Genomic DNA, 13,979 nt, shown 5'->3' with positions numbered 1-13,979 from the left:
GCGCGCAAAGAAAGCGTCATAACTCCGCGTCTATGTTTTTTTACTTTTACCTTACCAGCAAGATGGCCGCCTAGTTCGAGTGTTGTTAAAACTTGGATGTTTTGGTTGCCAGAAGACTTTTTCTGTTGTTAGACGGCACTTCATTTGCATGGTTTGATAGAAATTTGCTTCCAAGTGATACAAAATGAAGTCGGACGTGGAGGAGTTAATGCCGAGGCTGCTGCCCATTGAGTTTGGAGACAGTTCAACAGACGTGGACCTGAAAGCACCGCCGAGAAACCCCCAGGAATATCTCCGACAAGTGCAGTAAGCTCACTTAAAACACCTGCTTTTCTCCTGTTTGGACAGTAGAGAATTAGTCTGCTCTATTGTAACTCCACTACACTGATGCTGTAGCTAGAAATGTTGTAAATATAGAGGAGTAGAGTGCTCACCAAGCAGCTAATGGAACATTCAGAGTGGGATTTCACTGTGGCAGTCAGTGTGATGTTAAATGCGACGCCAGTGACATGTTTTCTTTTTCTTTTTGTATTCATTTCTTTATTAATGAGTGCAGGTTTGACAAACATTTGCAAGGTCTATTCATATCCCCTTGTTTTTGACATTCTATTGTGAAGAGTTGGTTCAACATATTACATGAAAATTTAATTCCAATACTCCCCCTCATTTGTTTATTCCAGTTCCCCCACAGCCCCTCATCACTCCTCCCTCACCAGAGCTGTGAATTTACTAACAGCTGTATGTATCCCTTGCACATCTTAACAACTCCTTCTGTTGAAAGAGCAATAGTAAAACAAAGAAAAAAACAATACATAAATAAATAGAAAGAGGAGAGGAAAAAGGGAAAACGAAGATAGAAGTTTTCCAGTTTAAGAAAAAATCGATTAGATTTTCATTGGAGCAGAAGACGGTGTCGCTTTAATGAAAATGTGAAAGCTTAAGTCTCTAACTGTGTAGAGGTGAATAGATCACAGTCCTGAGTGCCACCAAATATCGCGATAAAAGGGTAGTTTTTAATTTTAGTCCTAAATATTTTAGAAATGTTCTCTATGCTTCCATGTCTACTCTTTGCTCCACTGTACTCTACTTACAGAAAAATACACACTTACAGAGAAGTTGTACTCAGTTTTTGTATCTTTTTGTGAGTAGAGTGCAGTTAGTTAGTTAATGACTGGACTGATGTGTGTCCTTTTCAACAGGCTGGAGGCATCATTGTGTCCAGAAGTGGTGGTTGCTCAGATTGACCCCAAGAAGCTAAAGAAGAAACAAACAGTTAATGCATCTGTGAGTAAATATACACCAGTAAAGCATGTCTCCACAGGGGGGAATTACTTTTCTGCTGCAAAGAAAAATGTCTGCCTTTATAGTACTTTTGTTGTAATTTGTACTATTAATTTATAACAACCTTGATATGGCTATATGCTTCAGTTGGATATATGTTATGAGCTGCCAGGGTCACATGTGATGTTGGCACTGATGGTGAATAAGACGATCTCTGATAAATGTGTGTTTCAGGTGGCGGGGTGCCACGCTGCTCCGGTGGGTTTCTCTCCCAGTCTCAGCTGGCAACAGCAGCAAGTCGGCCACTTCTCAGATGTCAGACAGGTAGAACAAAACAATGCTCCGGTCGTTCTTTGTATCATCCATTTAGTCTATAAAATGTCCAATTAGCCCATCAAAAGTTACCAGAGTCCAAAGTCAAGTTATAAAAATTCTTGTTTGACCAATTTGTTTGTATTTGCTGTTGTCAGAATGATTTCTAGTTAGTTTCTTTCTGTAAAGGCGTGAGAACTCAGTGAAATAATGTTTAAATAATTAGAGGATTGTTGTAGGCAAATTATTCTGATCACATCTAGAGTATATTTACCCTCATGATCTGTTTTCTGAGTCCTTCTGTGTTCTGCCTTTTTGCTTTCAGAGTATCGCAAAGAACAGGAGACACTGGAGCAGCCAGAATCTGGATGACAATGTGCTGATGGTGAGATATCATCATGCAGATGATTGCAGATAACTCGCAATTAGAAGTGATAAGAAAAAAAAGCATTTGTTATAAACGTCATCTTTGTATGTGTGTGTTTGTCCTACAGCCAAAGCTAACAGATGAGGAGGGATGGAAGAGATTTTGTTTAGGAGAGAAGGTTTATTTGGGCACTTCATCCTGCCACACAGATGCAGAACCAGAACCAGCACTGGACTACAGCAAGGTTGTTACAAAAAGATAAGACTTATATTCTACAGCTTGTTTAACCACAGTGTCAAATCTAAACAGACCACAATAATAATGGAGCCCCACATGTTACTGTAATATAATAAAGCACACGTCTGTGTTCAGGTGGGCTTCCCTCCCTTCCTAAGCATCGTCAGCAGACTCAACCAGGTAAACTACACCCCCTGCCTGTTTGGACATTTACCTCACACTCTGAACAAGTTCAACACTCTGATTTATTGTTTTCTCCTATTTCTTTGTTTACAGTCTACAGTATTGATGGTGCTGGATATTCTTATCAGTTGGTTTGAAGAACAAGACTTTGTTCCACAGTTGGTGAGTTTTTTTTATTCCAGATTCTTCAATTGAGTGAAAACTTCTTACAAGCCAAAAGCACACAGAACATAACAGCAAAAATATATTTTACCCTCTACTGGTTCATTGAAGCAAACAAGATGATGACACATAAAGAAAAATATGTATATATATTTAACACTCACATTGTTTACCTGCTTATCTTTTCCAATTAAGATAAAATAGAAAATAAGCCCATTTGATTTCTGACTGCCCAATGTGGAAATATTTTGCTTTTGTTTAACTAATCTATTCTACAACTTCCCTTTTTTTCATTTTCTGACTTTCCATGTTTGAGATATTAAAGGCAATAGTACACTAACTATAATAATGTTTTTATAGAACTATTGTGAAATAGTTTGATTTCCTGTGTGTAAATCAGTGATTTGTTTTCTACAGGGTCGCTGGTTATATGCATTGTTAGCCTGCCTGGAGAAGCCTCTGCTGCCTGAAGCCCACTCCTCCATCAGACAGCTGGCCAGGAGATGTGCCCAGCTCCGCAGCACACTGGTACGGCTCCGTCTGTACTACTGTCTACTAGCCTTTCACAGCAGTACAGAGCACTTTTCTAGCACTTTGTGTTACATTGTGTGCTATACAAATAAAGTCTGATTGTTGATAACATGTATCTGCCCTGTTTTAAATGATTTAACAGGAGAGTCAGGAGGATGAGAAATTGCCTGCCCTGAACCTGATTATCTGTCTTGTTGCCAGGTATCAACCAGTTTGCTTGATCATATCGTATAATCATGTCAGATTTAACTGTATGTTGATTTTATACTATATGCATGCAAATAAGCTAATTTCCTTTTGTTTGTCCTGCAGATACTTTGAGCAGAACGACCTGGCAGACCAGCCGGTGTGAACACTGTTCTATTTAGTGACTGATATCAACATGACATTAAGGAGGAATATGCTGGAGGCCCTTGATGCAACATTCAGACAGCAGGCTCTACAGTCAAGCAACAAGATCTATCAATGAAGTTTATGGACAATTATGGAGACCCTTTACCAACCGAGTAAAATCAGTAAACAGAAATAAAACATTTCCAAGGTCTCAGCAGTGCAAACAATGATGTGGGTCCTGCAGTTTTGGATTAAAGTTGTGGACCGAAACCAAAGGGACTGAATGATGAACACACAACTTGTATTATTTGTAGTGAATTCACTTACTTGAACTGATCCCTGCTGATAAACATGGACGGCTGTCAGAGTTGTAGCACATCCAAAAGCCTGTTACTATGAAGTTTTTCTTCCTGTAATTCAGTTCTGGGGTTAAATCAAATGCAGGATTTGTCTATTAAACTATTGTGATTTGTAAGACAAGTGCTCATATGCATATTCTTGCTGGTTAATATTTTACATTCCAACAAATGTCTCATTCTGTTGATTTGAACAGTCTAAGTCAAATACTAAGACTTTAAGCTTTTCAAGCTGGTTTTAATATTTGAAGATGGTTTTCCAAGCAAACATCATTGAAGGAGGAGGATCCTTCACAGACCTGCTCATTTCATCAACTTCTTCATCTTAACAGCATTGTGCTGAATCAAAACCCATCGTTTCAGCTTACGCATTCATCAGGGGCCAAACAGGAACCACTTTTTATACATTTTCAAACATCATACAACACGTGTTCTGTTTTGACAGCAGCCTCTTTTTGCATACAACAGGAAAAAATCTTACAGGTATTCTAGTCTCTTCAGATTTGATAACCTGAATTCTCCTTGTTATTCATGCGCTCATTTCAATAACACAACCTGCACTAAAGAGTTCAGGTGTCCCCATTAAAGACAGACCTTCAATATAAAGGGACGTTCTTGTGCCACCAGCGGGGTTGTTTACATGCTGAAATGTCCATGTGGCTTGATGTGTGTGGGAAAGACAAAACAACTGAAAATCTGGATTTCAGAACACAAAAGCACGATTAGGAGACAGGATCTAAAACATTTTCTAGAACACAGCCACACTATTTCTAGTCTGTGTTTTCAAGACAATGAGAAAGTAATTGCAATAAGCAGGGTGGCAATCGGGATCTAATGCTTTTGAAATACGAAGCATTTTGGAAATGTAAATAAAACACACTCGCCATGTGGACTGAATGCAGAGCTAGACTTAAGGTGTTTCCTTACAAGCCAAGTTTAACTGTTGTTATTTTAGCTGGATTGATGTGTTTTGATTTTTAACCACAAGATGGTGTCATAATGTCTAACGCAAACACAGGTAACAATACAGATGATGACTGATGTAACTATCCTATGGGATGCCTTGTGTGATGTTTGAAAATGTATAAAAAGTGGTTGTCAATGTCAACATTCCTGTTTGTCCACTGATGAAGGCAGCACAATGCTGTTAATGAGGATTAGTGGTTTGTTTTTCAATTTAAATTAAATATTTGACATTCAAATATGCCCCTTTGGACTATTAACATTGTGAAGTGTTGTTAATATTTGACATTTTATAGACCAGGCTATTAATTGAATTAGGTTGCAGCCCTAATATGACTGAAATGATACCACAACACACACACATTTCCACTAATACCTCACCTTTAATTTGAAGCAGATTAGTTGGTACAAAACAATGGAAAAAACATTTTCAAAAACCTGTATTTAAGCAAATCACACATGTACCCACGTGATGAAGATACAAGGGCTGTGACACTGATCAAACAGTGGAAATAAACAGGGATTAACAGCGTTGTCACATCAACTTGAAAACACAGCTACTTGTACGGTAATGGTCGCTGCTCCCATAACCGTTATAATACCCCCCCCAGCCCATGGCATTATGATCAGGATGAGAAAAAAAAAAAAACAACAACATTCAACACCACCTTTTCATCATAGTAGCACAAAGACCTTTTTAAACCCCAAATGTCAGACTGAAGATAAATCATTTGGAATTAAAAATGACGGGACTGTCTCTCCCACCACAAACCTGTTTAAGAGCTCCAATTAGAGAGGGCGTTAGGGGACAACCCTGCCAGATGCACCACTGTCCACTTTACATTTCTTTTGCCAAGTAAAAAGAAAAAAAATTGGTGGAAAATTAATTATCAATTTAGTTTTGCCATTGCCTTATAAATTCCTACGCTGAGAAAAATCCTGCTTAGTTAAAACTTCAGTGGGCCTCGTGGAAAATGTGGCATTTTGAGGGGAACTGCTAGTTTTAAAAACATCTCATGTTGTTAAGTAAATAGTTGGAAGTTTATCCTCCCCTCAGTGTTTTCCTGTGGCCGCCAGCTTTACTACACAGAGGCTGAAGTTAGCGTCTCTTGTCCTTCCTGTCTCTATCTTTATGCTCCCTATCGCTCCGGGACGACCTGCTCCTCCCTTCGTCGCTCCTCCTCTTCCTCCTCTCCTTCGATCCCTTCGAGTCCCTCCCTTCTCCGCTGCTCCCTCCTCTTTTGCGGTGACTTCTTTCTTCTCCTTTCTTCCTGTCCCTTCCCGACGGCCTCCTTTTGCGCTTACCGCTGTCCCGGCTGCGGCTTCGGCTGCTGCTGTTGGACGAGGAGGACGAGGAGGATGACGAGGACGAAGAGGAGCGGCTGGATCCGGAGGAAGAGGACGAGCTCCCGCTGGAGGAGGAGCCGGAGGAGGAAGAGGAGGAGCTGTTACTGTGACTGCGGCCCTTCCTCGGCTCCTTTTCCTTCTTCCTTCCTCTACCACTGTCCTCCTCCTCCTTAGGGGGTGCGGGGGTCGTGCTGGGGGCCTCTTGGGAATCGGGCTTAGGTTTTTGGGGTGCTTCGTCCCCTGTTTTCCCTTCCGCTCCCTGGTTCTCCACTGCTGGTTCCTGGACCGCAAGGCCAGCTATGATCACATCCTGCCCTGGCATGTTGGAGGCTGTTTGGGGTTCTGGGGTTGGAGAGGCCTCCTGGGTCTCGGAGGACTTTACTCCTGGTTCCCCTGGGGTGGAGCTGGGCTGGGGCTGCTGACTGGCATTTGGTGCTTCTTGGATGGTTACGGTTGATTCAGAGGACTGGGTGTTGGGGGTCTTTTCATTTTGGAGGTCTGTGGGCCCTTCTTTTCTGTCTGTTTCTCCCTCCTCTACCTTGCTCCTGTCCTCCTTCTCTGCCCCCCCCTCCACCTCCATCTCCTCTGACCCTGGACCTGCCTCCTTGTCTCCTCTGTCCCTCTGGTCCTCTCTGCTCTTAACCCCCTCCTCTCCTTCCTTCTTCTCCTCACTCCCCGCCTCACTGACCTCCATCCCCTCCTCCTCTTCCTCTACCTTCTTTAACCCTGCCTTATCCCCGTCTCCCCTCTCTTCCTTTTCTGTGACCTTCCTATCCCCCTCCTTTTGCCTTTCCTCCTCCTCCTCATCATCTTCCTCCTCGTCTTCCTCCATCTCTGCATTACGCTTGTTACCTGTCACCTTGACTACCTGACCTGCTGGCTTACCCTCTGCCGAGTGGTCCGTCCCTGTTGCCGCTGTGTTTCCGTCCTGGTCGCGGTTTGGCTGTCGCCGGGGGCGAGACTCCATCTTGCTGAGGTGTTCGGCAAATGCCTCACGCCTCTCGTCAAACACAGCTGTCCAGACACAAAGATACACGAGTTACAGTGATCAAGAAACAGCTTTTAAAGAATAGGCAAAATGCTTCTGGAATAAGAGCCCTACTCACCATTTAGTTTCTTAGTGGAGTCGTCGAGGAGTTTCTGTGTGGCGGAGCACATTTTTCCAGGCAGGTAAAAGATATGAGGTTTGGTCTTGGTGCGAATGTATTTCACCAGACGGTTATTGTGGCTGGTCCACTCCTCTTGCTGTGGAGGCAGGAAAGAGAAATGATTAACAGCGTTTATATCCTACATTGCTGTTTCACAGTCTTTTTTTTTTTTTTTTTTTTTTAAAATCACTGAAGCAAATCCTAGTTTTTATTCCCCTCTCTTTAACTGCTTATCTCTTCCAATATTACTTCACTTGATTTTCATTCCTAAAACTCAGTTTTCTTGCAACTATGTTGTTGCAGATAGAGATGTTTTAGAATATCTTCAGACCATCTGCTGATGAAGATCAGGTGAAACAATAGAAAGCTCTAGAACAGCCTCTAAATGGACCTAGTACTGTCAAGACCTTTTTACTGTCAGATTAAAATGAAAGCAAATGACGACAATGACACAAGGTTGGAAAAACAATCCCTATCCAATTAACTTGTTAGTTTTGAGCGGTTGCTGAGCAGTGTGAAAAAAACAAACACTGTAAATGAGAAGCTTTGTAACATTGTGTCCAATTTTGTTTTTTTAAAACCACTGGAATGTTCCATTGGATAAAAAAAAAATATATATTTTTTTTTAAATCTATTTTCGTGATTCTTATTTGATCTTTGCATTTGCGCCTTTACTCAGTAAAGATGTGTATATGTGTTAAATTAGGGCTGCATTATGTGTAAAAGGTCTAAATGTCTGGAAATCAAGTTATTACAGTGTGCACAAAAACCTTATTTTAAGTTAAAAAGTAATGTAGATGATGGTTATATTAACCATCTTGAGTCACAACAGTCTGAACTGTGACGTGAATAGTTTCAGTCTATGGATGCGCTGCAGTTTGCAGAACTGTCCTGATTCATGATGACTAACTATCTCATCGCAGATCTAGAGAAAACATCTACAAGACTGAAAAACAACTCTGATCTGAGCTCTCGGTTTGTGTTTGTTAACAAGATTTTACCTGCGACTACGAGAGGTGAAGCCATGGAATTAAACTGAACAGTGTGTGGACTCTACTGTATTCAGTCTATCCAGGTTGGGTAGCTAATGCTAACTAGCAGCTATCTGCAGACTGATGTCTTGTCCTTTCATCTATCATGAATGTAAACAGTCAATGCCACTTGTTAACTAAACACAATTGTTGCGTTGAAAATATTTTCTTACCAGCTGAGCTAATTCGACTTTCTGTTCCAGTAATCTCAGCTCAGTCTGTTTGGCTCTCCTCTCTTCAAAGAGCTCCCTCTTTTCATTCTCCACCTTCTTTCTCTCAACTTCAGCCTGAATCTCGAGCTTCTGCTCGATCTCTGAACGTCGCTTTTGCTGTGAGGGCAAAAACAGGATGGACACAGACGGGATTGAGAAGAGAGTTAGAGGAAGAAAAACATAGTTGGAGTACAACAGGATTGGGCGATTGTCTGGCTCACAGTATAAACAGTATCAGCAGTGAGGTTTGTGTTTAAATATTTGTGTGAATTCTAAAGGCCTGTCTACACACAACATGTCACAGCAGAAGAAGCACAGGTGTTTATAATAATCTTAACGATAGCTGAATTCCATTTAGCTGTCACAACTCACTGGACACATCAACTGAACAGAGTCCATGTCTACTGTGCAAAGAGTCTGTGGTGAATTGAATGGAAACCACTAATTTGTGTGTGAATTTATCTAATATCACACTTAAGCGTCTGATATTGAGGAATTAATTTTTTGTTGATAACGTCTCTAAACTGAAACTCAAAAAACAAAACTGCCATTAATCAGTGGATTCAAATATTTCAGGTCCGTCTGTCTCTGCCAAGTCGGTTGACATCAGTTTCATTTTACAGTACTTTTGTTCACTGCTTAGGTGGTTTGTGTATTTGCTGTCCAGCTGACAGTCAGCTCAACAGCTCACTGATAAACTAGACGGATCTCCTCACCTTCTCTGTAGAGACGTTGGACTCCTGTTTGAATTTTTGCAGGGTCCCCATCAGCAGGCCGAACATACGCCGATTCCTGACAGAGAAAAACAAACCGTCACGCTTGTAATACTCAGCTGTGCAATGATTAATACTGAACATTTGCTCCAGTTTTGTTTACATTTGATGTAATAAGACTGATGTATTTGAATGCACCGAGATGTATGTACATCCTACCTCTGTTTGCCCCTCTCATCCATGGTCTGATCTTGAATGAGGTCTCGGCGTGTTCGCTCCTTGGAGGTAGCTACTACAGACGACTGCAACGCCGGCTGAGGGAAGCAAAGAACATGAAAGAGAGCAGACCAATTTGTTAGAGCTGTTTGCCTTTTACCAAAACACTGAATGTCTTTGCTTCTCCTAATATTTGGCATATACAGTCCATATCACAGTTTCTGAACAAATGGGCATTCCATGTGTTTGACATCTACCCATTTCAAAACTGATTACCCAAGATGCATTTGTGGGTGCCAAATAGAAAAAAGGTGTTTTTGTAACAATCCATGTGATTGAGATAAACAATGAATACTACAATAATACATGATAAAGTGTTCTAACAAACAATTAATGGATACAATAGATGCAACTGACAAGTCCAGACACCTGCCAGCCAATCAGAAATAAGTATTTTCTGTGGCCAGTCAACATTTCAGGTAATAAACTTTTATTTTCACAGGCTGCGAGCACTACAAACACTTTTCCGAAGTTCGACTCAACTCTCTCTTCTTACCTTTTTGACATCGTCATCGTCCTCGGCGTCGCTGTCGTGGCGCGCGTCTCTCCTGGCCCTCTGGTCCCCCGCCAGCCTGTGCACACGCATACACACAAAAGCAATGATGAGACCCCCGCAGATAAAGACAGTTCACAAACATCCTAACTGCTGCTCTCATCACAGCTGTCAGGGCTGATATAATAATTGTGACCTCACGTCTTTCAGAGAGTTAAATATCAAAGTGATTCAATCATAAACTGGGAAGTGACACATGAAAAAGATACAAAAATAACTTGAAGACAGCAACACCACACACCAACAGAACAGAGGGTGAATGTCATCATATTTAGTGATTGATCTTTGGCCTGAAACAGTCTACAGACTATCTGACAGTCAAACAGTTTGAATATCCACAGAAAATATCAACAATACAGATATTCTACATACTGGTGCTCAAATTGATTTTTATTAGTTAAAACTGGTTATGTTTGGGTAATTTCTTAACATTACCTGCCCTACCGTTTTTGACTCTACACAAGTTGTTAAAGTTTTATTATTGTTAAGCCGTGTGCAGAGTTGCTGTTGGTATGGTATATAGATGCACGTCAAAAATCTGATCTCACCTTAGCAGGGCTCCCTCGATGTCCCTCTGCTTGGCAGGGGGGCCGCCGCCTCCAATGTCTGAGAGACTACGCCTGGGAAAGCACACAGAGACAAGAATTAAAAGGTAAATAACGTTTTACAAACATTATTATTTTTATGATCACGTCCATATATTTAACCAGAGTTACTAGAGCAGATTGCCTGGAATGTCATTTCAGATAAATCCTGTCTTGCTAAAATGTTCACACTGGTAAGAACAAACCAGTGGTCTGTGTTTGTTTTGTCAGATTTGTTTTAATAGCAAATTTTAAATTAAAGAACACATTCATGAATAAGACCATTTTTTAAATTTCATATCTAGAGGGTCAAAACAACTTGAGCTGTATCAATGTCCAAATGACAATTTGGAAAATGGCATTGTGCACTTAATTGCCAAGTTATTGAGCACTCCAAGTTAAAGCAGTCTATTCTAATACAACAGCCCTGCAAAAAATCCTAACAGTGAGTATAATGTTGAGCTTTTGTTGACGCTGTTTTAAAGAAGTGATGAATCAACTATAAGGTCATTTCTGAAATGGCACTCTGTGATGCTGCTGAACTGTGATTATACTGAGAGATCCAATATGCAGTTCACTCTCATTGATATTATCGTGGGAATAACGAATATAAGTTTACCAAAATGATTATTTCAATAAATAACAAACATTTAAAGGACCAGTGTGTAAGATTTAAGGGGCTCTATTAGCAGAAAGGGAATATAATGCCCATAAGTATGTTTTCATTAGTGTATATTCACCTGAAAATAAGAATCATTATGTTTTCGTTACTTTAGAATGAGTGCTTTATATCTACACATGGAGCAGATCCTCTTACACGGAGCTCGCCATGTTTCTACAGTAGCCCAGAGCGGCCAAACCAAACACTGGCTCAAGAGAGGGCCTTTCGCATTTTTCGTGGCCATCATAGTTTCTCCTACATGTTTGGAAGGGGAGGCTTTTCAGTTTGTTGCAATCTGCAACCTCACCGCTAGATGCCACTAAATCTTACAGACTGGTCCTTCAAGAACCAGTGAGCTTTTATCCTCCCACAGCCTCTCCCCACTAATCAAATCTGTGGCTTTATGGTAGGGACATTATAATCAATTCTACACTCTGACAGGTTATCAACACAATGTGTCTATTGCACACCATGTGATAATTACACTCTTATTATTTTTTTAAAACATATTTCATTACACACTTAATTAATCCTGAGGGAAATTACAGTATTATCAGCTGTTTCTTGGTGGACTTGTTTGTCTTGTTTCTGAGCAGCTTTAATGAAGTGTTGCGGTTCATACACAATTCAATTAAACAGCCTAAAGTCTTGAGTTACATTTAGCAGGGCTTGCACTGTATTTGAGAGCACCCACTGAGTCTAGTAGAGAGACTGAATAAACATGCAGCTTGTTTCTTTTTGGTGAGACTGTGGTTTACCTGAGTAGGTTGAGTCCTCTGCCTCTGCCTCCTCCTCCAGGGCCGGCTGTGGGGCCGCCAAGCCGGCGGATCTGACCCGGCCTGTAAACACAGCGAGACAGGTCAACACAACTTTAAAGTCCCACTCCTGTCAAAACTGTGTTTTTCATTCTTGTTCCTACAGTAGATTGTTTGAGCTTCGTTGTGCAGAATGATGTATGTGCAAAGGTTGCTTTCACATTCATTTGTTGAAAATGGAAAGTTCCTCTGTGCTCAATGAAAATCAGATTTTAAGAGGTGGGCTTACGAGCGGGATTTGAGACGTCAAAAATAGTTTGTAAGCCAATTCTGGTCCAATATTCAACCTACATAAGTGTAATGTGGAAACCTGAAACCTCCAGTGCACAAACATCGAAAATGGACTTTACAGTGAAGTAAGAGACATCTCACGTCCAGCAGGAAAACTTGTGAAATAAAAAAATATTTGCATATTCATAGATTCTGTACTTTTTAATGAGAGAGAAGGAGTAGATACCATTTTTAGGATTTTAATGTGTTAATTATACTTTTATTCCGCATAAACCATGTCAAATACCCATTGTTCAAAGCAGAGCATTATTGTATGTCTTCATACATCTGTGGAGGGGATATTTAAATTAAATCGTGCAGCACTAATTTACAGCTGTTTCCAGAAATTCATGTTGATGTTTTTGTTCATTACGACATTAATTCTGTGGACATGTAACATGACTCGGGCCTCGCACTAGTTAGCCTGCAGGACTCCTTATTCCATTCCAGACTTTATTATCAAGATAACTATTTATATATCTCTCTTGTGTAGCCCGTATAGACATGTAACGTTAGCTCCTGTGTGTTCAACTGGAACACAACCAGCCCAGCACTAAACAAATGGGTATGTTTGCTATCCAGCTAGCGGCCTCATGCTAACAGCTCGTCGTTTGAGTGCTATCAAGACGGTTATCTCTGAACCAGAAATACGCCAAAAGCCAAGCAACCACTCAAACATAATTTACCTTGATTCATTGGGGTCTCGTCCAGTTAATTTACGAATATTATCGTCTACGTTTTTCAAGCTTTCTTTGGCTTTTTCGATCTGGTCCTGCAAGCTCCGCACCGCCACCGCCATCTTGCTTCCAGTTAGCGCGAATCACGTGTTCTTCTTCTTCTTCTGTTTTCTTCTTTATAGCGGGCTCATTACCGCCACCTATAGAGCACCTATCCTCACAAACAAACCCATACAGTCTGTATGAAAAACAAACACAAGAAAATACCGTCGCTTCTTTTTCCTTGTGTTTATTGGAGGATCGCAAACCAACTTTAAAGGTGCATACCGCCACCTACTGTATCGGAGTGTGTAGATTCATGGCATCAGATCATCTGAATAGAAAAACATAAATAAACAAGCAAACAAAAAATCACGCTCTATTTCCTAATCCAGCCTGCGTTATATAATTTATCAACCTCCTTCTGATTTCCCTGAAGTCCTGTCTTGTGCTCAGTAATGTTTTTAAACTCCAGTTTAAGAGTGTTACACTACACAGATTGACTTTTCCACATTACATATAAGGTGGAGTGAAAACCTGCATGTAATGATCACCTCCTCTCTGCAGTTTTCACTCACAATTCTTTTTTTTTCTCCTTCTGTTTTAACTACAGTTGACATTTGGTGCATTACCACCACTCTAGACTGCAGATTAAAAAAACAGCCATTAAGTCATTAAAATGTCATTAAAATGTCAATTCACCACAATGTTCATGTCTCTGCACATTACTAAACTTGTAAACCAGACCTCGTAAACTGTAACTATTTCATGCAAAGGTGCAAGCACATACAAGTACTGTAACAACATGTTACTACTCGCATTAATCTTCACATCTACATAAAAAATCAGATGCCTGTTTGTGTCAAAGTACCTCCTCTGAAAAACAAGTAAAAGTAAACAAAACACCTTTTATCTACTGTCATAAAAG

The 13,979-nt window shown here is 40.6% G+C and overlaps 2 protein-coding genes across 2 annotated transcripts; one reads left to right on the top strand and one right to left on the bottom strand.

The window, feature by feature from the left end:
* Positions 1 to 24: 24 nt before the first annotated feature.
* gemin2 (gem (nuclear organelle) associated protein 2) lies at positions 25 to 3,883 on the top strand. The gene is made up of 10 exons (XM_042388844.1): positions 25 to 306; positions 1,200 to 1,284; positions 1,516 to 1,605; positions 1,919 to 1,978; positions 2,088 to 2,204; positions 2,333 to 2,377; positions 2,474 to 2,542; positions 2,960 to 3,070; positions 3,216 to 3,274; positions 3,386 to 3,883. The coding sequence occupies exons 1-10, from the start codon at positions 185 to 187 to the stop codon at positions 3,423 to 3,425; spliced, it is 798 nt and encodes a 265-aa protein (XP_042244778.1). The 5' UTR covers positions 25 to 184; the 3' UTR covers positions 3,426 to 3,883.
* Positions 3,884 to 5,088: 1,205 nt separating this feature from the next.
* Positions 5,089 to 13,175, bottom strand: pnn (pinin, desmosome associated protein). Its single transcript, XM_042388843.1, has 9 exons — positions 13,022 to 13,175; positions 12,009 to 12,089; positions 10,554 to 10,625; positions 9,949 to 10,024; positions 9,396 to 9,490; positions 9,180 to 9,255; positions 8,425 to 8,580; positions 7,179 to 7,317; positions 5,089 to 7,086 (listed from the first exon to the last, which is right to left on the bottom strand). The coding sequence occupies exons 1-9, from the start codon at positions 13,132 to 13,134 to the stop codon at positions 5,825 to 5,827; spliced, it is 2,070 nt and encodes a 689-aa protein (XP_042244777.1). The 5' UTR covers positions 13,135 to 13,175; the 3' UTR covers positions 5,089 to 5,824.
* Between the last annotated feature and the right edge of the window lie 804 nt (positions 13,176 to 13,979).

This window comes from Thunnus maccoyii, chromosome 16, assembly GCF_910596095.1.
Source record: "Thunnus maccoyii chromosome 16, fThuMac1.1, whole genome shotgun sequence".
NCBI classification, from domain to species: Eukaryota; Metazoa; Chordata; class Actinopteri; order Scombriformes; family Scombridae; genus Thunnus; species Thunnus maccoyii.
This window is presented reverse-complemented; position numbering and strand designations above follow the sequence as displayed.

What these genes read in the sequence shown, in the direction of transcription:
- pnn (XM_042388843.1), bottom strand. Translation starts at nt 13,134, where the DNA reads ATGGCGGTGGCGGTGCGGAGCTTGCAGGACCAGATCGAAAAAGCCAAA. An exon ending in AGAGGACTCAACCTACTCAG is followed by an intron (nt 10,626 to 12,008) that starts GTAAACCACAGT and finishes GTGCTTTCCCAG; the next exon opens with GCGTAGTCTCTCAGACATTG. An exon ending in CTCCACTAAGAAACTAAATG is followed by an intron (nt 7,087 to 7,178) that starts GTGAGTAGGGCT and finishes GTGTCTGGACAG; the next exon opens with CTGTGTTTGACGAGAGGCGT.
- gemin2 (XM_042388844.1), top strand. Translation starts at nt 185, where the DNA reads ATGAAGTCGGACGTGGAGGAGTTAATGCCGAGGCTGCTGCCCATTGAG. An exon ending in AACAAACAGTTAATGCATCT is followed by an intron (nt 1,285 to 1,515) that starts GTGAGTAAATAT and finishes TGTGTGTTTCAG; the next exon opens with GTGGCGGGGTGCCACGCTGC. An exon ending in TGGATGACAATGTGCTGATG is followed by an intron (nt 1,979 to 2,087) that starts GTGAGATATCAT and finishes TTTGTCCTACAG; the next exon opens with CCAAAGCTAACAGATGAGGA.